We start from the raw sequence: 21,700 nt of genomic DNA, 5'->3' as shown, positions 1-21,700 counted from the left end.
TCTTGTCTGTCTCAAGGCATAAGAACTCATTAGTTTCCACTTGCAAAAAAAAAATCCACATAGAAAAAAATATGGGCCCCATATGGGATAAAAAAAAAATGCATCCTAGGGGACTAGGGGAGGATAAATGTTCATGTGTCGGGTTTATTCTTGCGATGCTGCATGTTTGGGTGGTGAATATGACTTTTGGTTGATGTTCTAAGACGGCACTGGCAGTGGACTCCTAAAACTGCAAATGGGCTACGACACGCCTAAAAATGATATATAATTTGAATCGTGTGTACCTAAGTAGTGAAGCGATAGGTTGATGACGTGACGAATTCCAGTGAATAGTTAAATAGTGCAAAGTCGCTGACCTAAGATAAATAGGACTGTGTTGTGTTATCAAACGAAATTTAAAGAATTATCCCAATTAACCCTCGCCGGCACAGGGGGGGGGGGGGGTTGATGCAACCCCCCCTAAGGTTTTTTCGCGAATAACTCGCGTAAAAAGCGGCCGATCGCGACGAAACTTTCAGTAGGCTCGCATTGATCAATTTTACACCTACCCTGAAAATTTCATGACCCTGACCCCAATGACCTTTGACCTGTGACTTCTTTTCTGTGACCATGTTTGGCCGAAATCGCGGTTCGGCGCATGTCGGCTCGCATTAGCCGCGCGTTTGCAAGCTTTTCGTGGTTTCAAACGTTCAAACATGTGATTTGATGTTGCTCCCATGCATTAGGGTGGGTGTCAAGGTCACCTGAAGGTCAGGTCAGGTCATTGACCTTTGGTGACCTCGGGTGACCTCGGTTCACTTTTTCGAGTTTTACATGTTTCTAGGCTATTTTTTGAAGCTGAATTCGAATTTAGCAACCATTTGAACATTTACGAAGTAGTTTTGGTGCCTTCGTAACATGTTACGAAGCTATCCGAGGCGGTTGACACGTATTACGAATACCCGTCACAACCCCTACCGGTTGACCTGACCTGACCTGACCTGACCTGGTCTAAATGCTTAACCCTCGCCCGCACATGCCATTTTCCCATCCTAGAACGCACATGGGGGGGGGGGTGGTTGCCACCCCCCGCGCCATTTCGTTCCTGTTGGAGATAGAGCTTAGCGGTAAAGACCAAAAAGATTCTTTGGGAAGAGACGAATCCAATGATACCCAGTTTTACCTTCTCAGGTCAGTCATTGACCTTCCAGGTCAGGTCAAACTAAAAAATGTTGCTATTTTGGGTCAACGTTGGATATCAAGTGCGCTGCTTACCATATACCGATGACGATGCTGTTTTCTGGTGCCAAGCCAGCTAGAACCTCTTTGTCACACTACCCGACCAGATTTTTGCTGCTGAGGTCATGTCAGGTCAAGTTAGGTCAAGGTCAATAATATGTGTTTGTATGTCTGTGTGTGTCTGTGTGTATACTTATGTGTGCACCGATTGTTTTTGTGTCCATATTACATGAAATCATGATCTGAGAAGCTTTTACCAAAAATGTAGTCAAAAAACTTGACAAAAAGTAATTTCCGCTTACCTAAAACACAATTATCTTAGATGACCTAGGTTGACCTTGACCTTGACCTTGACATCTGTACATCGTCGAACAACATGTTCCATGATAGTTGGGAGGTAAGACTGGCAAAAAAGGCCGAAATCAAGGTGTCAAAAGCTCACAAGGCCCATAGCCAGCGCAAGATGTTGAGAATTGGCCATTTGGGTCATGACATGACATGAGAAACAAGGTCATATCTCCGAAACCAAAAATCACAGAAACTTGAAATTTTCAGTGGACATCAAAAAAGGATAGAGGAGCAGCTATACGAAAAATGAGCCTTCTAGCTCTATAAATGTTGAGTGCAGAGCAGAAAGACTACCTGGGGGGTGGCAACCACCCCCCATGTGCGGGCGAGGGTTAAAGACATCATCTCTGATCAAAACTAACACGATATTCGTGATCAGCACCCCGGAAAACCACATGGCAGCCACACTTTACGACTTTCTAACAGGTCCCGATTTTCCCGGTTTTCGGGTCATTGACCTGACCTGGAAGGTCACCCGATGACCTAGGACCTTAAAATTGGATATCATCGGCTTCCTCTCGTGACGGGCAACACGCTCGTTTTTCCGCGAATCTCTAGCTCAATCAGGGGCCAAACGCGAGGGGGGGGGTCGTACTAACCCCCCTTGTGCCGTCGAAGGACTCAAAATGGCCTGTGCCGGCGAGGGTTAATGACAAGTAGTTACGGCTTTGGCCTTTGCTATTCATAGGTGCCAGATACCGATCGCTCATATTCATAGAAAACATGTCGGCTTCTATACTAATGTGATATTTAATTTGTTAAGAGCGAAAGTACCCATCAATGCTAAAATGTCATTTTGTAGCATGTTATTCAATTTCGGAGTTCAGTTAGCAGAAAGGAAGCAGATCATACGCTCAATGTAAGACACAGATGGAAACTCCCATTTCCAGCAAACGGCAACTTTGACCTTGCCCTTCCATGGCAACAGCCGCCCTTCCTCACACTGACAAGAAAAAAGTCTGTCGTCTGCGAGCCATACGTTTTCGTCATAATTTCTACAAACGTCTGCCACTTCTCTGCGTTCTCTGGGACAAACGTTTTTCAACCGTATAAACAAACTATCTTGTGATGGCCTCAACAAACTAACTCGGAGGGCATATGTCCGACCATGTACCCTGATGGAACCATCGTCTGTTTCGTGGAAAATCTCAGAGCGGCTTGATACCAACAAATAAAGACCAGAGGCCTCTTGCACCAAACTACCTAGCTAGGTAAAATCGAAAAACCGGTTTCAGAATAAGCTAATCTAACGGTTGTAAATTTGTTTGCAATAGCCTAATACATAATTCTACATATGCTTGCTAAATTTTGCACGCAAATTGTTACATTTGAGACTTGGACTGGGTATACGATGCAAAATAATCCAAGCATTGGTGCAAGAGGATTTTGGTGCAAGAGGCCTCAGCACACCAGAAGAGAGCAGAAATGTCAGCATGTGCTGAGCTGTGTCTGGAAATCCGCTGTAAGGTGGAGTAATAAACTACTTAGGATCATGTGACCTCCGCGAGTTATCAAAGATAACTACTAAAAATTCGTAACATCGATCTAGATAGGCTTTGTTAATTGTGTGTGTAATTGTATGTGCGAATGGTGGAGTATGAGGTGTAACGCGAAAAGAACGAATTCTTTACTTAATATCATGGACCAACAAAAATGCCTACCTCAATAAAAACATCAGCCAATAGGCGGGCAACATGTATTGAGTGCCTTTACCACGTCTTACTGGCTAATTTCACATATTTTCTACATTTGACGGATACGGTTGTCGTTACAAACACATGAAACATTTTAACAAAGTTCTGTCCAAAAACGCGAAAATCGTAAATACGCACAGCGCTGAAGGGACGGCATGTTTCTGAACCCGACAATACGACGAGTTTTCATACACAACCCGTTTCCATGACAACGAGTGTTTGAATAGGTACAACAATTTTCCATGACAACAGAGCGTTGAATACAGGATATTACGGTGTTGAAGAAATCACGTTAGATTGGTCCCTAGCGCGAGCAAACGCTACGCTGATTCAGCATGAGGGGCTATCGTAGAAAGCGTAATGGGCACGACAGTCTACGCGAACTATGCAAAATAATCGGACAGCCTGAGGCAAAGTGGAAGTACGCTAAGCAGTAGAATGTGTAGTACATTTCAACAGCGGGCGTATATACGGAAAAACGCAAAATATGCAGCGAGTTCTCCTAATAAAAGGCGTAAAAGTGGATATTGCAATCAGCTATAAAGCAAAGCAATAGGTATGTGCGGCCCTCCAGGTAATAAGTGGTTGGTTGCCAACATCACAATAAGCGATCTGCATTGACGAATACGTCTAATGGCTGTTAAAAACCATTGCCGAAGTGTGTGCACGAACCCTCTTCTCATTTCTATTAAGTCATATTACAGGTGTGTCTCTGTCATTCAAAGTTATTACACCAAAAGCACATAGGTTAACCAAACACTCTTTTGCTGGAGGGCCGTACAATGATGTTGAAACAGAAAGATATACTTCCACAAACCAGGACAGTTCGCAAACGGTAGCTAGAAAAAACGCTATATAAAGACACAGACAGATCTTGAAGCAGCATTAGATAAAGGCGGCAGTCATGATAACTTAAAATCGCATGCCAGTACAAAACACATACAAACAGGGTCCTTACACCACCTCAGCCAGAGCATGTGAAGTGCGATATACCTATGCATGCGCAAAACGGTTTTGCACAGTCATTCCACGTCTCACACATTTCAACCTATTTCACAAATTACGCCATTTCATACACATCATCCCTTTCGCTACAGTTCACATCAACTCACAAATCCCCTCCGCATCCATTACAATACAAACCTAGCCTCGAAGACTCATACAATCACGTTCCCATAGCAACGACAGGTCACCACCGACGCTCCAATCACCGTGCCGCTCGCAGCCAGCCGACCAATCCGAGCGCCGTTGCCATGGCGACCAGAAGCGTGGCTGCCCTACTGCCCGGGGCGGTGTTGCAGGCGTTTGTTGAGCACGTCAACACGCAGGCTTGGTAGGTGTTGGGGTCTCCGGGGCGGTTCACCCACTCACAGTAGTTGCCGAAGTCACGTGATGAGCAGAATCGCTTTGTGCCCAGTTGACCTGTGGGGGAAAGAAGGTGTGTGAAATACAACAGTCAACAAACAGTTTCTACAAACGATGACATATTCGCGGCAAAACTCTTGGTATAAGCTACGGTTCGATAGCTCAATATTGAATTACAATAGGTACTGAAGCCGATAATATATATTTAATTGCCCGGTCCGAGCACTATACCAGACATTATTCGGTCGCTTTCCCAAGGGTGTTTTAAAATAATGTCCGAACGGAGTGAGGACATTATTTTATCGAAAATAGCGTCCGAACGGAGTGAGGATGCTATTTTCGAAAATTGCACGAATGAACTGAGTGCAATTTTCGCATTGAATGTGCGAGCTTGCGAGCACATTCAATGAAAACACCCTTGAGGAAAAGCGACCGTATCATGGCTGGCATAGTATTCGGACCAGGCAATTAAATTTATTATAGTAAATTTTTGGCACCAAGCACCAACGCATCTCTGAGAAAGGGTTCGCTTTTGGGCTTCGACATCAAGGAGGGGCACGGAAGATGGGGGGGGGGAGGGCAGCAAATGGGTAAAGCTTTGGGCGTATAATGAAAATTATTGCCAATGGACTTTAACACGCGATGGGCGAATAACGAAATTAATCTACCACTAGGTCTCAGTATGCCTATACAAGTTGAGAGTTGCCTACCACGTCGTATTTTGCTTGAAATTCATCCCTCATTTCTCAGATATTTCCTGGTAAACATGCGAGACGCGTCTGTTACTTTTATTAGACATTCATGCTACGAAGGAATTGCGAGTGAGGAGTAGGCGTTGCGGAGACATGGTTTGTTCTCATGTGGGAAAATGTCGTTGCGTTCCCTCCTCTTTCCTATATTTTGACATCCAATATCCATGAAGGTATGATAACAAACGTCGATCTTACTACGAACACTGGCTCGTAGCAGTCCTGTTCTTCCCGTTCATGGCGTGTCATTTCGCGAACTAGCGACCGGCGGCCGGCCGCTCCGGCGCACCGGCTGCCATAGGGATTTCGGGCGGATTCGTCACATTACCGGCGATTGCGGCAGAACGGGACGGTCTATCAAAGATGTTCCCGAGTACAGGAAACTATGATCAATTTGGAACATATTGATGCCATTTTGGTGTGCGAGACTCTAAAACTGTGCCCGCAATCGTCGTGTACATTTTGCAAGTTATTCTCATTTTCCCATGTTAAATCATCGGGAACGCCGCCGACGGAGCGACGAAATCTCGGTTATCATTGAATATCTCTGAAACTATTAGGTTTATCAAAAATGTTCCCTGGCTCCGCTTGGTGGATACATTGAAGACTACTGTCACCGAGTTTCGATTCATTCCGTTCAAAAATGTGCCCGCAATGCTCGATGAAATGTTCGATGTCCGTTCTCACCTTGTTCATGCAATGAATGCCGGGCGAGCCCGTGGCATGTTGGCTGGATCTTATTTTAGCGAACTCGCCATTTTAAACCTATAAATCGTTTAAGTGGTCTTCTTGACGGTTTATTGTACGCTTGCAATGATGATCGTGATATTTGTTTTGCTTTTTTACGTTTTTCTCAGGTATATTCTCACGCAGTTGTCCTGCCATCTGTCGGTGAGGAGGTGTACTAAACTCCGGTCGCTAGTTCGCGAAATGACACGCCATGTTTGTAAGGGTCATCTTCAATTGCTCTTTTCACTGGCTCTTGAGAACTAGGTGTGCCTCGAATGACGAATCTGCCTTCTAAATTTCTGCGTAACCTGCTAAGCCATCTCTTTGAAATACATACGATAAGTCATTACATTAAGGCTGTGTTCTTTCTCAAATTCACCTGTCAAGCTGTTTCGCAATTTATTTTATTCCAAGCTGCAAGCTTCTATGACCGGACTTTTAGTGAAGTTTCAGTCATCGAACGCATTGTTTAACAGGGAGCTTTTGAAGAGAAGAAAACTGCCGTATAATGAAATTAACCGCCGTGTTTTTATGCATGGGTTTTGATAGGCATTTCCGAGTTTTGGCGTCGACTGAAATTAACCGTCTCTCGCGCTTCTGGCTTTCAGCAGGCCACCTTTATACAAAAAATTTAACTGAACTTTTTAACATGCGTCGGTGGCAAAAATATACTATAATGCTGTATATTTTATTAGTTTAGTACCTACGTTGACACACGAGCGTAAGCGATCGATAATGAAACACTGGCGTGTTGCAAGGAGACATTGTTCGTAACTTTCGTGTCGCTGTTGTTCGTGATGACACCAAAACAAGCGTGCAATGACACACAAAATAAAACCCCACGGTCCACACACACAAAAAACCAAACGGATAGTGACTTTATCGCGACAAAATGAGTGTTATGTAATGTGTTTGTCATAATTATGTACTCATATCTAGCAAACTGCCGACATCAAAACTTATCTAAAACAACTGGAAACGTTTCCGTGCAATCGACAACTTCAAGCACAGGGCAAAACAGATCTTCCGGGGGCACACTGACACATCCAACTACTCAGTTTTTCCCAAAAACGAAGGTGACCCCTTGTATATAATGTTCCGTTTATAATCGATCCGTTTATGACCGTTTATAATCGTCTCTCAGTGGCACCGGAGTGGGACATCTGTGAAACGTTGATAAACAACATAATTTTGCGGTTTTGCGTACGTTGCGCCATGCAGCGATGTCATTTAAGTTGTAGCATAGATTTAATTACGAACTACATGCACGTATACGAAACGAAAGCCCGTCAAACATCAACCGTAAACACGAAATGCAAGGTGCAAAAACAAAAAATTCCGACATGTGGAGCCGTTAAAAATAATCATGCCTAATCTCCAGCCGAACACACCCTCTCTACCTCCGAATATTCCAGTCGTCTTGATGCAGTACGCCGCATCATAGAGATCGTCACATGGCCGGGGAATAATCCCCAAATTGGCCGCAGTTTTGGCGTTAAATCTATCTCCACAGTAATAATCGTGTGATGTATCACATTGATAACAGTCAATGGCACCACCAGCTGCGCAGAAAAAGAAAGGGTTAGTACAGGGTTTTGGTTACAGTGCTGCCACCTGGTGTTAGAACGGATAGGGTTAGTTCATACCGGTCACCGGTAGGCGTCAGGAGGCTGCACGTGCGAAACATAGACGGGAGCATGGAAATCCTGGAATGATAAAGTTTGTTAAAATCAAGAGCATCGTAGTGTGAGTACAATGCACAGCTATGTCTATCAGGAACCCTTTGAGTTCTGCCGCATGCATTTATTCGTTACCCACCTTCAAACACCTGTGTCATCTTGACGCAATATTTGGCGTCGTAGACGTTATCGCAAGATTCGGGCTCCAGCAGTGACGTATCGGTGAGGAACTCGGCACAGCCGATTTGTGAGGAGCTGTCACAAACATAGCACTCGATAGCCGTGCAGCCAGGCGCTAAAACAAATAACGGAACATAAGTCAAAAAAGGAACACACTAGATAGCCGTGCAACCAGACACTAAAGCAAATAACGAAACCTAAGTCACAGACATAACACTCGATAGCCGCGCAACCAGACGCTAAAGCAAATAACGAAACATAAGTCACAGACACACACTCGACAGCCGTGCAGCCATGGGCGCTAAAACAAATAACGGAATATAAGTCAAAAACGGAACGGTTTGAAAACACCGCAGAAACATGCAAGTAACGAAACAGACGTCAAAAAGGGAACGGCTGTCACAGACATAGGTACCCAACACTCTACATATAGCCGTGCAGCCAGGCGCTGGAACAAATAACAGAACATAAGTCAAAAACGGCACAAGTGTCACAACTCACAAACATAACATTCTATACGGTGCAGCCAGCCGCTAAAACCAATAACGAAACGGAACGAGCCTCAGTTACGGAATGTAATTGCACACAAAACAAAAAATATGCAAAGAAAACGGTCGTCAACAAGGGAGTCCAATAGTAAAAGAAGATGGCAGATACGAGCAAATAACCAATCGGACGCAAACGCCACGAACAACATAGGCGGCAGAACAAGGAGGGCACCGGGCACCGTGTCCCCTTTGATTCTGCCATTTTAACATTAGCCCTATGGGCGTTGCATGGAAAGAATGGGACCAAAAGTCGGCAGTGCCCCACCCCCCCCCCCCCACCCCTTAATTGAAGGTGTTCCGCCGCTACTGACGAACACAGCAAATCGAGCATGGCCAAATAAATTAGGGCATTGAAGAAAACGAGTAAGGATGCATATGAAAAGATGAGAGAAAGAACACAAATTGGCGGTGTATAACGCACATGACACTCACAAGTCACAGAATCATGAAAATGTGCGAGCTTTAGCCTTTAAGTTGCATTTAGTGGGACTGACATAAATAAAGCAGACGAATTTTGTAACCGCAGGTTGTTTGAAGTAGACAAACACTATTCGTTAGAGTTGTGTTTTACTACATTTAGACCACATGACTGAAGGAAAGAAATGAGATAAGATACGAAAACGATAAACGTTACACGCCCATAAGATCATCAAAAGGGAGGCATAGAAGGAATTTATAGGAAGAAACATCAGGAATGTCTCCACAAATGCACCTCCTAAAACATCGAGATTCATTACAAAATTATTAAAAGAAGTATGTATGCTCAGATGCTCTGGGTGTAGGCATATAATGTAGCCATGGGTGTAATACATTATAAATGCATTACAGTTCGCCGGCCTCCTCCTGTCCCGACGTACGAAAAAAATCATCCGTTGTCCACGAAAAAAAAAATCATCCGTTGTCCACGAAAAAATTCATCCGTTGTCCGCTTTTCCGTTTTGGTGTTGTTTGCAAACATGAGGCGATTATTTACCTAAACATGAACTCATTTTATTGCACTGAAATTTCCGTTCCGGTCAAGAAAGAGCCGTTCCGGTCTGTAGTTCAAGTTACTATTACGAGGCAGGAGCTACGACTTACGGCCCCTGCCCTGCCCGGAGTAAAGCCGTGACGGTAACGGGTTTCATCAGCGAGGTCGCTAACGGATCGCTGATCACACGTTCGGCTAGCGGAAATAACAGTGAAATCGGAACCGTGCTCATATTTTTACGATGCGCTCTGTACGAATCACGCATGTGCGTGCTTCCGATGGACAATGCAGATATTTTCCCGACCGAAACGTTCAGACAATATAGGTACCAGCGAGTTCATGGGCAACACTTGCGGCATTCGAACCTCACGCAACACCCTAAATTGACATTCTGTCTCTCGCATACAAAATACTAAACAGCTTTCATAGAAAATGTTTGAGTCGTGTTTCAGGCCCGTGAGTAAGCAAAGCTTGAGCTTTTGGAAATCAGAGAAGCTTTTCAGAGCGTGCATCCCCCCCCCCCCCAACGCAACCTCGAAACCGCATTTCTGGCTCCGGCAGTCAACGGATGCATTTAAATAATGAACGTAAAATCCCGTTCTATCCACACTCTATATGATATTCTATGTGATATAAGAACACGGTTGACGCTAGTCATGAGAATATACCAAGCTCTTCTGTTATCTATTAGATAAATCGGCTGTGGATAAGGACTACAGCAACAGCCGGACTAAAACGCAAAACGCAAACCATCCATCATCTAACCGACAGCACAGACGTCATCCGAAGTTAACATAATATTGGCGATGTGGCTAAGATTGGGGTCATGGTAAACGGGTTGTGACAGACAGACACCCATAGGCGGCGGAACGGGGAGGGCACCGGGGCACCGTACCCCCTTTGATTTTGGCATTTCATCATTAGCCCTATGGGCGTTGCATGGTAAGAATGGGACCAAAAGTCGTCAGTGCCCCCCTTAGATTGAAGGTGTTCCGCCGCTACTGAGACACACGGAGAAATGGACAGACATACGAAGTTATCCCGCCGGACCGGAAACCCTGCAAATGACGTGATCAAGACTGCATTAAACAAACATAACGCTTTCCTCACAACTACACACGCATACGAAGAGATATTCGAAAGACAAACAACGGAAAATCCAACCATTACATCGCAGGTTTGGGAAAAACAGCAGCATATGTTCGAAATCATAGTTACTGAACATTCAAACCAGCGCTAACATAAGAACCAGTGAAACCACGCCTAGTATCACCCGTCCAACACACTATAGGTACACCCGAAACTCCAAAATAAAACTCACCGAATTTCAGCATCAATAGCACCACACTCAACACGTAAATCGCATTTCTATCACCCGTTCTCTCCGCCATCGCAGCGTTTTCACCAACGGGCCTGCACTAAACACGCCGGTTAGAAACGGTCTCCACCGCTCCCCACCTGCCCCGCTCCACTGCCGATGACGCCGCACGCAGTGGCGCGTCCAGGCGACATACCTGGGGGGCGCAGAGGCGAGTCCAGGCATGAGAAACTGGGGAGGCGGCTGGGGTGGGAACTGGCGATGGGAAATTTGTGATTATTGTGCCCCTGTTTACTAGACTAGCGCCTGGTGAGAACGTGGCATGTCGTTCATTGTTTTCTCATGAGTTCGGTATATGAAGCAATGCTTATACACTAGCTGGTGTGAACGAATGCTGCCACGGCTTTCTTTTCTTTTTGTAAATATAGCCTCATGAACGCGCAATACGATTAATTACATTATGCAGGTATCACATGCGAGTTCATTCAGTACCGACCAAAGCTAATTTATACCAGACACACCAAATTTGATGATAATAAATCGTTTAGCGGACTGACTCTGGGTGTAAAGAAGCTATTTTTCCCTGTACTTCGACCTTTATTGAAAGGTCTTCAAAGGGGCAATGCGATTCAAAAAACAAACAATAATCATGCTATACTGAATATGACTTTACAGTCTCACATAACATCAAATTTGTAAAAACGAGAACCAGAACATGGGCGCAGATCTCATCTATCTCACTCTCTTTCTGCAGTGTCACATATTATCGATCCTAAACTTTCCCTACTTCAACATAACTCGTCTCAAACATCACATGAGTCAATCGGACTGTATATTTTTATCAACGAAAAATGTCCTTTCCATGCATCAACCGTCTACCATTCATCATTCTTCCACGCCTGACACACTTGTTCATTCGAGCACAACCGATCACCAAATGTGACATTCTCGACAGAAATACACAACTGAAAGCGAGCCATTCATGCTTAGAGCGTTTTCTCGACCGAAAAACACCAAGAAATAGTCATTCACCACATCAATCTCCGCAGAAATAGGAGGGTGTCATTCATTCTTAGCTTAGCAGCTATTTTCGATGCGGATACACCTCGTAATTGTCGTCCACTCCATCAGACATCCATTTCGACCGAAATATACGGGAGTGAGCCACCCACTTCAGCGCTTCACGAAGCTAAGACACGCACAGTACATACACACTACACAGAAGACGGAAGAAAACTGTGACGATACCGGGTTTCGAACCCGCGACCTTCGTCACCGAATGACCACACAAGCAGAAAGCACAACACGGAAACAGGCGATCGTTCATCTCTGGACGAATCTACCTAGACTCAACAAAAAATTTCACTCTTCCAGCATTCATCCTTAATCTCTATTGATTCCGGACAGTCAGTTGGTCCCTGTGTCCTTTTTCCGCCGCTCTATCCGGTTACGAAGGCACTCTTTTTGCCTCCTTCCCGCTCTTTCTTTTCACCACCCTACCTTTCTGCCTGAATCTTTCAAGCAGACCAATATCCTAATCCATCATTCTCGTTCATGTCTTCCTCTATACCTCTTCCCTCTCCACATCACTCCTCCATCCCTCCTCTTCTCATTCTCCCCACCCTTCCCATCCCTTTCTTTCTTCTTCTCGTCTTTCTCCAGCCCTTCAACAGTTGTCCGCCGGGAGCGAGCTCTTATCCAGATCGGAGAAGTAGGGGTGCTTCAGCATGGCACGTGCGGTGATGCGCTTAGCAGGGTCGTAGATGAGCGTTTGCTGTAAACAAAATGCAATATTATGAACAGAAAAAAGCAAGCAGAAGTAAAGAATAGCAAATTAACAAAAAAATGAGGCACTTATTATAGCCAAAAATGATAAAGCGACCAGCGAATGAAACAAAAAGGTTATCATCTTTACATCATATTAATGGTGAGATTAAATTACTGAAGCAGTTAATATATTGTTGGTGAACAAAAGGGACCCAGCAAGTGTTACTTTTCCAGCCATATCCGTATCAGCTTGGTTTTGATTCATGCTGCATGTCATACGACTACGAAAAAGGACGAGAAACGACTACGAAAGCAGAAAAACTGCTAGTTAACATTTACGAGGCTTCAACTGGGTGAAAAATTGCAATTTTGCAAAACCCTTCAAGCCGTAATCGCCAGCCATATGTGGAAGGCTTTTCTATGTCAATAACTACATACATTGCCCGCATTGTTTGTTGTGATACGGTGAAATAATTTCCCCTGTTGTCATTAGTTTATTTGCATTGTGTACAATAAACCTATAGTCCTCTGCGAAAACACCTTTTTCCCCTATCTCTCGCTGACCGAAATAAGACGAATCTTTGAACATGCAGTCCTTGATGATGTTTTGTGACTTAAAGGCGCACGAAGTTCAGAGACTTATAACGTAGAGACTATCAAAAAGTAAGAACACCGCTAAATTACGTTGCGACCAATATAACTCTTTCTTCGCCTACAAGACCCAAAAAGTTACTTCGTTGAGTCTTTGAATAAGCAATCCCTGATGCTCCCCAACGAGTCTTTCAACATACAGCCATTGCAGATACCCAATAAGTCCCTGAACAATCATTGAAGATGCTTCACAACTCTTTGAACAAGTATTCCTTGACGCTACCAATGAGTTTCTGAACATACAGTCAGTGCAAATACCCTACCAGTATAACGCCTTTTGGGGCGACTAACGGAGCGAGCGAGAGGATGGGCCTTGCACGTGCGAAATTGCGAGGGGGTACCTCCAACTGACTTGTGCACGGCACCCTACTAACTGGTCTCTAGCGATGTGCCAAATTTGGGCACAATCGGCCCAGCCGTTCTCGAGATCTGGAAGCGGCACCCTGCACGTGCGCACGTGCAAAATGGGTCCCAACTGACTTGTGCACGGCACCCTACTAACCGGTCCCTAACCGTGTACCAAATTTGAGCGCAATCGGTCCAGCCGTTCCCGAGATCTGGAAACGACCCCTGCACGTGCGCACGTGCAGCAGCACCCCAACTCTGGCACATGTATATGCAGTGCCTAGTGGGTGCCTACCTACATGCCAACTTTCAGCGCAATCGGCCAAGTAGTTACCGAGATATTGCAACAATTACAAAACTGACACCTCTTCGTTTTGCACGTGGCACGTGCATAAGGGGTCACCCACATGCATCGGGAATAGTCCAATACTTGGTAGAAGGAATGAAGCTACCCTACAAAAATTACCGCGTGTAAATCGGTCAAGTGGTTGCTGAGATATAAGCCTCGCAAAAGCGTGACCACGGCCGGCCGGCCGGCCGGCCGGCCGGCCGGCCGGCCGGCCGCTCATACTCAGAAATTTCCGTTAATCTAAGGAAAGACTACGCTCGCTTCGCTCGCTCCGTAACAAGTCCTCAAACAAACAACTTTTATGCTACCCAACGAGTCCCTGAACATGTCACCCACCTGCAGCAGGTCCAGACCCTCAGGGCAGATGCCGCTGACGCTGTCAGCCAGCTGGTTCTCCGTCCAGTTGGGGAAGCTCGGCTTGTAGTCGGGCAGGTCACTGACCCCTGGCCAGATCTCCTCAGTGGGAGTCTTCAGCGTCCTGTAAGGGCGAGAGTTGTGGGGTGAGACGTAGGGTACTGGACCTTATTGACTAAAATAAGTCTGTAAGGGCGAGATTTGTGTGGTGAGGTATGGGGTAGTGGACCTTATTGGGTACTGAGCCGATAGGGGTGAGAGTTGGGTGGTGAGGCATGGGGTAGTGGACCTTATTGGATGGGGTGGGTTGACAAAGGCGATAATTGTGTGGTGAGGCGCGGTGGTTGAACCTTATTAGGTGAAATCGTTCAATGATTTTCACTATATTTTCTCCATCGAACAATATTCTCTCGCTACATCTTTCAGCAAAGCAGAGTCATGGAATTTATGTATCGAATTAAAATTTGACGACTAACGACTTCCGATGAACGATTTCACAGTGATTATAGACGAACGATGATTATAGACATAGGTCATTACAACATTTATTTCCCTATCAAAAGCTATTACCTCCAGTAAGTAGCCTCATCAGAACATCTTGAACACCAGTCGATGTTTCTAATCTCACGATCTAGCGCTAAAACGGATAACATATATTAAATCCAACTGTCTAAACCTCACCTGAATATCCTGAAGAGCTGGTCGATCTCGGAGTCCCCGTGGAACAGCGGTCGCTTCTTCACCATCTCTGCCATGATGGTGCCTGAGAAACGGTGCGACAAATGACGTCACAAGGGGGACACAGAGAGAGGATATCAGACATGTGCGACAATTTTTTTTTTTACGAATTCCACGTCATATCTTCATGTGCGCTCAGATGTGGAATGGGCTGCCCTCCCAATAACACAATCAAAAGAAGTACAAACTACAACGTCCTCTCATGACAATATGTGTTTTCTGTGTGTGTGGGGGGGGGGAGGGGGCGACCGGCCATCACGGATATCAAGTACCGACGTAACACCTGTCCAACAGCACGCTGTACAGTAGGTCTACAAAATAAGTCCTCTCCGTATGCGGGCAGGTGGCGCCTGAGTAGCGCTCAGGCGCTAACTGCCCACTGGTGACCCGCATTCGGCGGGGACTTATTTTGTAGACCTACTGTACCCTAAGGAGCCAAACCCTTGTCCATCGCTAACGGACCTGCACCACTTGTCAGCCCACTAGTGATGTCAATTACGGAAAATAGGAATACCGATGCCACACCAAATACCAACCAAAACCGTGGAGAAATACCGAAACCAAACCAACTTGGGAACAATATGAGGAAAATACCATCAAATACCAAACATATTAGGATTGAAATACCAGATACCGAGTTGGTATCGGTTTGGAATCGGTATACCAAATAGCTGGTATCCGATTGACATCTCTACAGCCCACCATCTCCTTCCATAGAGTATTTCATAAAAGACAACGCCTCACCGATCGACCAGATATCCACGGGACAGGAGTAGCGCGGAGATCCCAGCAGAACCTCCGGAGCGCGGTACCACAGCGTCACCACCTGGTGAACAGAAACACGGGTCAAGGTTAGAGCGCGGGTTCGAGTCTAGGAAGGGATTGGAATTTTATCGATGTAAACGGGGAGCGAGTTAGCAAGGGTTGTACGGTTAGCATTTAAAGATTTTTCTTCCCTCAAATTTTTTATCGCTCTTCAGGGAAAATCGAGAAAATTTAAGTCTTTTGACCTAAATAATGGACTCCATTGTCTCAGGTCAGTGGTAGGCCTAATATACAGAACACTGACATACGCCCTGTAAAAGAAATATAAACCAACACAAACATAAACCTTAACCCTCGCCCGTATAGGGGGGTCGAACGGACCCCCCCCATGGTTTTTCGCGAATAACTCGCGTAAAAAACGGCCGATCGCAACGAAACTTTCAGTACCCTCGCGTTCATCAATTTCACAATTACTCTGAAAATTTCATGACCCTGACCCAAATGACCTTTGACCTACTTTTCGAGACCATGTTTGGCTGGAATCGCGATTCGGCGTATGTCGGCTCGCATTAGCCGCGCGTTTGCAGTCTTTTCGTGGTTTCAAGCGTTCAAAAATGTTATATGATGTTGCCCCCATGCATTAGGGTGGGTGTCAAGGTCACCTGAAGGTCAGGTCAGGTCATTGACCTTTGATGACCTCGGTTCACTTTTTCGAGTTTTACATGTTTCTGGGCCAGTTTTTGGAGCTGAATTCGAATTTAGCAACCATATGAACATGTACGAAGTAGTTTTGGTGCCTTCGTAACATGTTACGAAGCTGTCAGAGGCGATTGCCACCTACTAGGAATACCCTTACTGGTTGACCTGACCTGACCTGACCCGACCTGGCCTAAATACATGAAGACATCATCTGTGATCAAAACTAACATGATATTCGTGATCAGCACCCCGAAAAACCCCATAGCAGCCACACTTTACGACGTTCTATCAGGTCCCGATTTTCCCGCCTTTGGGGTCATTGACCTGACCTGCAAGGTCAACCAATGACCTAGGACCTTAAAATTGGCTATCATCGGCTTCCTCTCGTCACGGGCAACACGCTCGTTTTTCCGCGAAGCTCTAGCTCGATCAGGGGCGAAACGGCAAGGGGGGGTCCAACGGACCCCCCCCCCCCTTATACGTTCGCGGCTGGAAAAACACCAATACGGGCGAGGGTTAAAAGAGAAACTCCGACCCGAATAGGCAGCACACACTGAAGGTTTGACGCTAAATTTTGCAGCATACTCCGAGTTTCCTTATGGCAATACAAGCTTTGTTAGTGTGCTTACCGTGCGTCTTGCCGTAAAAAACCCTCGTATATGAATCACTGACTAGCTTTCTGAAGGTCTCACCTCGTGTGTGTAGACCCGAACCGGCACACCGAAGGCACGCGCTAGACCGAAATCAGCGATCTTAATGACACCATCTCGGTCGATAAGCAGGTTTTGCGGCTTCAGATCACGGTGAAGAATACGACGCTGGTGACAGAAGAGGATACCCTGCAAGAGAGGGGACACGCGTATTACGTCAGTGGAGGCAAAAGGTGACGTCACTAAAGGTGGGTCACTATAAAATATGACACCAAATGTGGACATCACAGAAGTAAGACGCCGGACGGTAAAAGGCGGAATAGTGGAACAGAAGACATTCAGTGATGCTATAGAGTAAAGCTTGTGGCACTGGCAATACAGGATACGCTGCCCAATAAAACGTGTGAGTTACGTCAGTGGAGGCGGCCCGTGACATAATACGAAACACGACGTAAAAGTGACTGCCTTCTTAGTTGTGATAGATGAACCATTATGCGACTGCGTCATATGAAAAATACGCTATTGACATCATGCCAGTCACTGGTGAATCTGGTTATAATCTTGTCAATGTTAATGGTTATAAATTAGGCACGGACCGAAATCCAGACGAGCACGGGCGGACCCCACGGGCAAGAGGTTTCCGTCCTCTGCCGTAAAATATTTAAAACGAGTTTTCACTATCATACCTGTGTGATCTGGTAGGTGTACGACTTCACCAGCTGTTTGTCCCTGCCCCTCCCATACTGCCACCCCATACTACCATACCATACCTGCGTGATCTGGTAGGTGTATGACTTCACCAGCTGCTTGTCCATCTGTTTGCTGCCGAGCGTATCCATGTACTTCTTCAGGTCCATCGATAGGAACTCAAACACCAGGTACAGCTTCTTCTCCTGGAAAAGAAGCGGTAGATATTCAAACACAAGATGTAAGGCATACCAAGGGATTTGTACAGTTGAAACTGGAGATCTTTGCGTAAAAAATATAAATTGTCGTTGTTTAATTACTAATCCATTGTAACCCAATTCATAAATCGCCGGGGACGTTAACCCGCGCCCGGCTGGGGGTCCTGGATTTCCACGCCCTGCTGGGGGGGGGGGTGTTTGAACAACCCCCCCCCTTCTAACTCGGCTCCTGGGCCACGTAGCGATACGCGGAAGGCGGCGTTCGAAAGAGCGTCAAAAATAATGAGGAAATCACTTCGATCAATTTTTTGGTCAGGTCAAAGGTCAGGTCACCAGAGGTCATTGAAGGCAAAATTTCGCCGATTTCCAGGTCGAATGTCGACAATTTCCAAGAAGCCAACGCATAACTCGGGAACCAATAGAGCTACAGCGCCGCGGAAAAGCGCATTCGATAGCCCTATTAACGCCCTTTCTGAGTAATTTTCTCAGATTTGACCTAACGTCAACGGTTTTGCCTGCAGGGGGCAAAAACTGCAAAAATAGCCGATTTTTTTCGGAAACAGTTTTTCTGCAATAACTTTTGACCCAAGCCTTGTACGAGCTTACTTTTACCGGCATCGTGTTCCTCTCATCAAGACGCATCGAATGAACTATAACTTGACCTTGAAAGGTCAACTTGAAAATTTGACCTCAGGTCAAGGTCATGACCTGACCGGAAAGGGTCATGTTGCATATCAGTCGATCCGTATCGTCGAGCTGAACACATCTAAGGCGTTTTCATTGCTCTAGCATGCCTCTATCAAAAGTTATTTGCGAAAAACTGTTAGATACCATTCGTGACCTAAGATGACCTCAGGGCATAAACAGGGGTCACGGACACCATTTTCATGTTCAGTTTGTCTAAACCACTTGTAATTCAGTGTTTGTGAGTGTTTATAATGTCTTTCGTCCAAAAGAGGCGCATTTCAATTTTCTCCCATTGACTTATAATGGGGAGGTCGCAAAATTGACCTGACCTTAGGTCATCGATATCAAAATTCTGAGATAAACATTTTGTACATGCTATTGCTCTTAGCAATCGCTGAAAGTTTCAAAGCGATCGGTCACTCGGTGTAGCTATGACAGACATTGAAACTTTTTATGAGGTGAGGTTACTTCAAGTGACCTGGTGACCTGACCTTGAATGACCTTGGTCTCAAATTTTCACTACATGTGTAGAATTGATGTATGATAAGGTGTACCAAAAACGGCGCCGCTCCGCGCCGCCGTTTTTGAGATATTTGCGAAAAACCACAAGGGGGGGGGGGGTGTTCAAACACCCCCCCCCCCAGCAGGGCGCGGGTTAACGTAGGGGAACCTCTATATTAAAATTAAAATCCCCACTCCCTCCACTATGTTTGCTGGGTCTGCACGAAAAAAAACAACAGGCCCGACTCCTCGGCTTATGAGGAAGTTTTTTTTTTGTCTAAAAAACTTTGTTGAAACAGCGGTCACTCTCAGCATACCCCTAGCCTCCTACCCTTCCTCTCCCCATTTTGTTCTTTAACTCCTTCCCTCCCCCACCCCCTCCTTCCTTGCTTATCCACTCACCTGCATCAGTACATCCTCCAGACTGACTATGTTCGGGTGTACCAGCTCCCTGAGCAGCGAGATCTCCCGGATGGCAGTACTCGGTACACCCTCTTCCTCCGTCTCCAGACGGATCTTCTTCATGGCCACGATGTTACCGGTGGTCTTGTGCTGAGCTTTGTATACCACGCCATAGGTGCCTGGGGGGTGGGACAGGGAGTTATTTTTTATTATGTCAAAAGTTGAATGGATGAAATGACAGAGCTGGAGACCATGCTAAGCAGAGCTTGTTGCACAGACCCCCAACCCCTACGTTCGATCGCGCAATTCCGGGTAACGGAAGGATTGCTGGATAATGGGGTCAGGATAACGGAAGGATAATGGTGTGAACGACGCCCGAGTTTAATGTGCCTAATGCTCACCAAAGCTGGACACGGCCTGTCCCAGACAACTGACTTCAACCAGATGCAGATGCTCCCGTCAACCGCAGACCATCCCCGTCAGGAGTCTCAAATATCAAGTGCAGTCAACTCGAACCAAAGCTTTCATCAACCGATCAACGGTAGTTCAACGCTCTACCAACTGAGCTACAACTGGGCTATGTGACAACATGAGCCGTAAGTCATGGGATGGGAAGAGAAAGAAGATAGCTGATGGTAATCTCACAAAGAGCCTCGCCTAGACAACTCAGCATGAGTGAACACTTGAATATAGTGCCTAGACAGGGAGAGAGAGAGAGAGAGAGAGAGAGAGAGAGAGAGAGAGAGAGAGAGAGAGAGAGAGAGAGAGAGAGAGAGAGAGAGAGAGCAAGAGAGAGAGAGAGAGAGAGAGAGAGAGAGAGAGAGAGAGGGAGAGAGAGAGAGAGGAAGGGAAAGATAGAGAGAGGGGGAAAGGGGAGAGAGAGGGGAGAGAGAGGGAGAGAGGGAGAGAGGGGAGAGAGAGGGAGAGAGGGAGAGAGGGGAGAGAGAGGGAGAGAGGGAGAGAGGGGAGAGAGAGGGAGAGGGGATAGAGAGGAGAGAGAGAGAGGGTGAGGGCAAGAGGGAGAGGGAGAAGGAGAGAGAGGAGGGAGAGGGAGAGAGAGGACAGAAGTAGAATAGACAGAGAGTGAAAGAGAGAGAGTGAAGAGAAAAGAGAAGGAGGAAATGACAGGCAGAGTAGAGGCAGGAGGGATCACGGAACAGCCAAACATCCAGCAGAGCTCCGGCATTTCATCATCCTCGCAAGGGACAGCTCAGACACGGCGCCAACTGCCAAGTGTAAACAATGCATCCATAACACCTCTCCCCCAGTTTCCAGGTGGATCTAGTCTCGCAACAGCGTGGTCTGTCCTGATATATGGGCACTCACCTTCTCCGATCTTTTCTAGCTTCACAAAATCATCAATCTTGTTCACCTCCTTGCCCATCTTTGAGAATTATACTGACCTGCAAACAGGAAAAAGTTACCTTTTTCAATGAGCTTGTAACCATTGCCATCAAATAAATGACTACAGAAAACTTCAAAAAACAAGGGTAGCAAATGACTTATGAGATTGAGATTTGGATTGTTCAAGATTGCCGGGTGGGTTGGAATTGGATTGGCATTGAAAGCAACACTGAAAATTGCAATATGAAGACAGCACACGAAAATGTTAATGAAACAAGTGATCAAAACGTTAAAACAACACATGGGTTAGAAAATTATATGATAATATTTTAAAATATACCTTCCTCGGCCGCCAATTCAATCACGGACACAGTTTTCGAATCTCGAACCATTCATTCGTTCGAATCGCACGTTTATTTCCCGCCTTGTCTCCTGCGCCGTAGTTTGCCGCAAAAAGCTTTGAATCTTTGATGTAGCTACGTTTTGATGACGTAAATTATCATATTTTAGATGAAACTTCTGCTTAAACAGAATTTTCCGAGAAAAATGTTATAATTAATTAATAATAATTCTAAAATTTATAAATCAATACATCTTAAAGACCAAAATCGAAAGATTGGCTCGATAATTATATTATACATCATATAATTCTTTACTTCGCTTGTTTACATATTAGTGATGAAAAAGTTGAAGTAGGTACTTGAGGTACTTGATTACCATACTGGTGATGATCTTCTTCCTGTGT

General features: G+C 45.6%; 2 protein-coding genes across 2 annotated transcripts; both read right to left on the bottom strand.

Annotated features, from left to right (window-relative positions):
• Window positions 1-3,685: 3,685 nt before the first annotated feature.
• Window positions 3,686-10,962, bottom strand: LOC122375428 (U-scoloptoxin(05)-Sm1a-like). The gene is made up of 3 exons (XM_043354813.1): window positions 10,802-10,962; window positions 7,922-8,077; window positions 3,686-4,682 (listed from the first exon to the last, which is right to left on the bottom strand). Exons 1-3 carry the CDS (start codon window positions 10,869-10,871, stop codon window positions 4,468-4,470), a joined length of 441 nt encoding a protein of 146 aa, XP_043210748.1. The 5' UTR covers window positions 10,872-10,962; the 3' UTR covers window positions 3,686-4,467.
• Window positions 10,963-11,613: 651 nt separating this feature from the next.
• On the bottom strand, window positions 11,614-21,404 carry LOC122375430 (cyclin-dependent kinase 1-like). Its single transcript, XM_043354815.1, has 9 exons — window positions 21,296-21,404; window positions 20,938-21,014; window positions 19,612-19,790; window positions 17,887-18,009; window positions 17,159-17,305; window positions 15,747-15,828; window positions 14,946-15,027; window positions 14,247-14,388; window positions 11,614-12,572 (listed from the first exon to the last, which is right to left on the bottom strand). Exons 2-9 carry the CDS (start codon window positions 20,993-20,995, stop codon window positions 12,465-12,467), a joined length of 921 nt encoding a protein of 306 aa, XP_043210750.1. The 5' UTR covers window positions 20,996-21,014; window positions 21,296-21,404; the 3' UTR covers window positions 11,614-12,464.
• Between the last annotated feature and the right edge of the window lie 296 nt (window positions 21,405-21,700).

The sequence above is a fragment of the Amphibalanus amphitrite genome, unplaced genomic scaffold (assembly GCF_019059575.1).
Source record: "Amphibalanus amphitrite isolate SeventyFive unplaced genomic scaffold, NRLGWU_Aamphi_draft 001837F_arrow, whole genome shotgun sequence".
In the NCBI taxonomy this organism is placed as follows: Eukaryota; Metazoa; Arthropoda; class Thecostraca; order Balanomorpha; family Balanidae; genus Amphibalanus; species Amphibalanus amphitrite.
The sequence above is the reverse complement of the archived record's forward strand: the minus strand, read 5'-3'. Positions and strand labels throughout refer to the sequence as shown.

Excerpts from the sequence above, each read along its gene's own strand:
- LOC122375430 (XM_043354815.1), bottom strand. The coding sequence starts at position 20,995 with ATGGGCAAGGAGGTGAACAAGATTGATGATTTTGTGAAGCTAGAAAAG. Across the intron at positions 15,028-15,746 it reads CGTGGATATCTGGTCGATCG|GCACCATCATGGCAGAGATG; the intron begins GTGAGGCGTTGT and ends ACCGTTTCTCAG. Across the intron at positions 14,389-14,945 it reads CAGCTCTTCAGGATATTCAG|GACGCTGAAGACTCCCACTG; the intron begins GTGAGGTTTAGA and ends TCGCCCTTACAG.
- LOC122375428 (XM_043354813.1), bottom strand. The coding sequence starts at position 10,871 with ATGGCGGAGAGAACGGGTGATAGAAATGCGATTTACGTGTTGAGTGTG. Across the intron at positions 8,078-10,801 it reads GCTATTGATGCTGAAATTCG|CGCCTGGCTGCACGGCTATC; the intron begins GTGAGTTTTATT and ends TATTTGTTTTAG. Across the intron at positions 4,683-7,921 it reads GATGACACAGGTGTTTGAAG|GTCAACTGGGCACAAAGCGA; the intron begins GTGGGTAACGAA and ends TTTCCCCCACAG.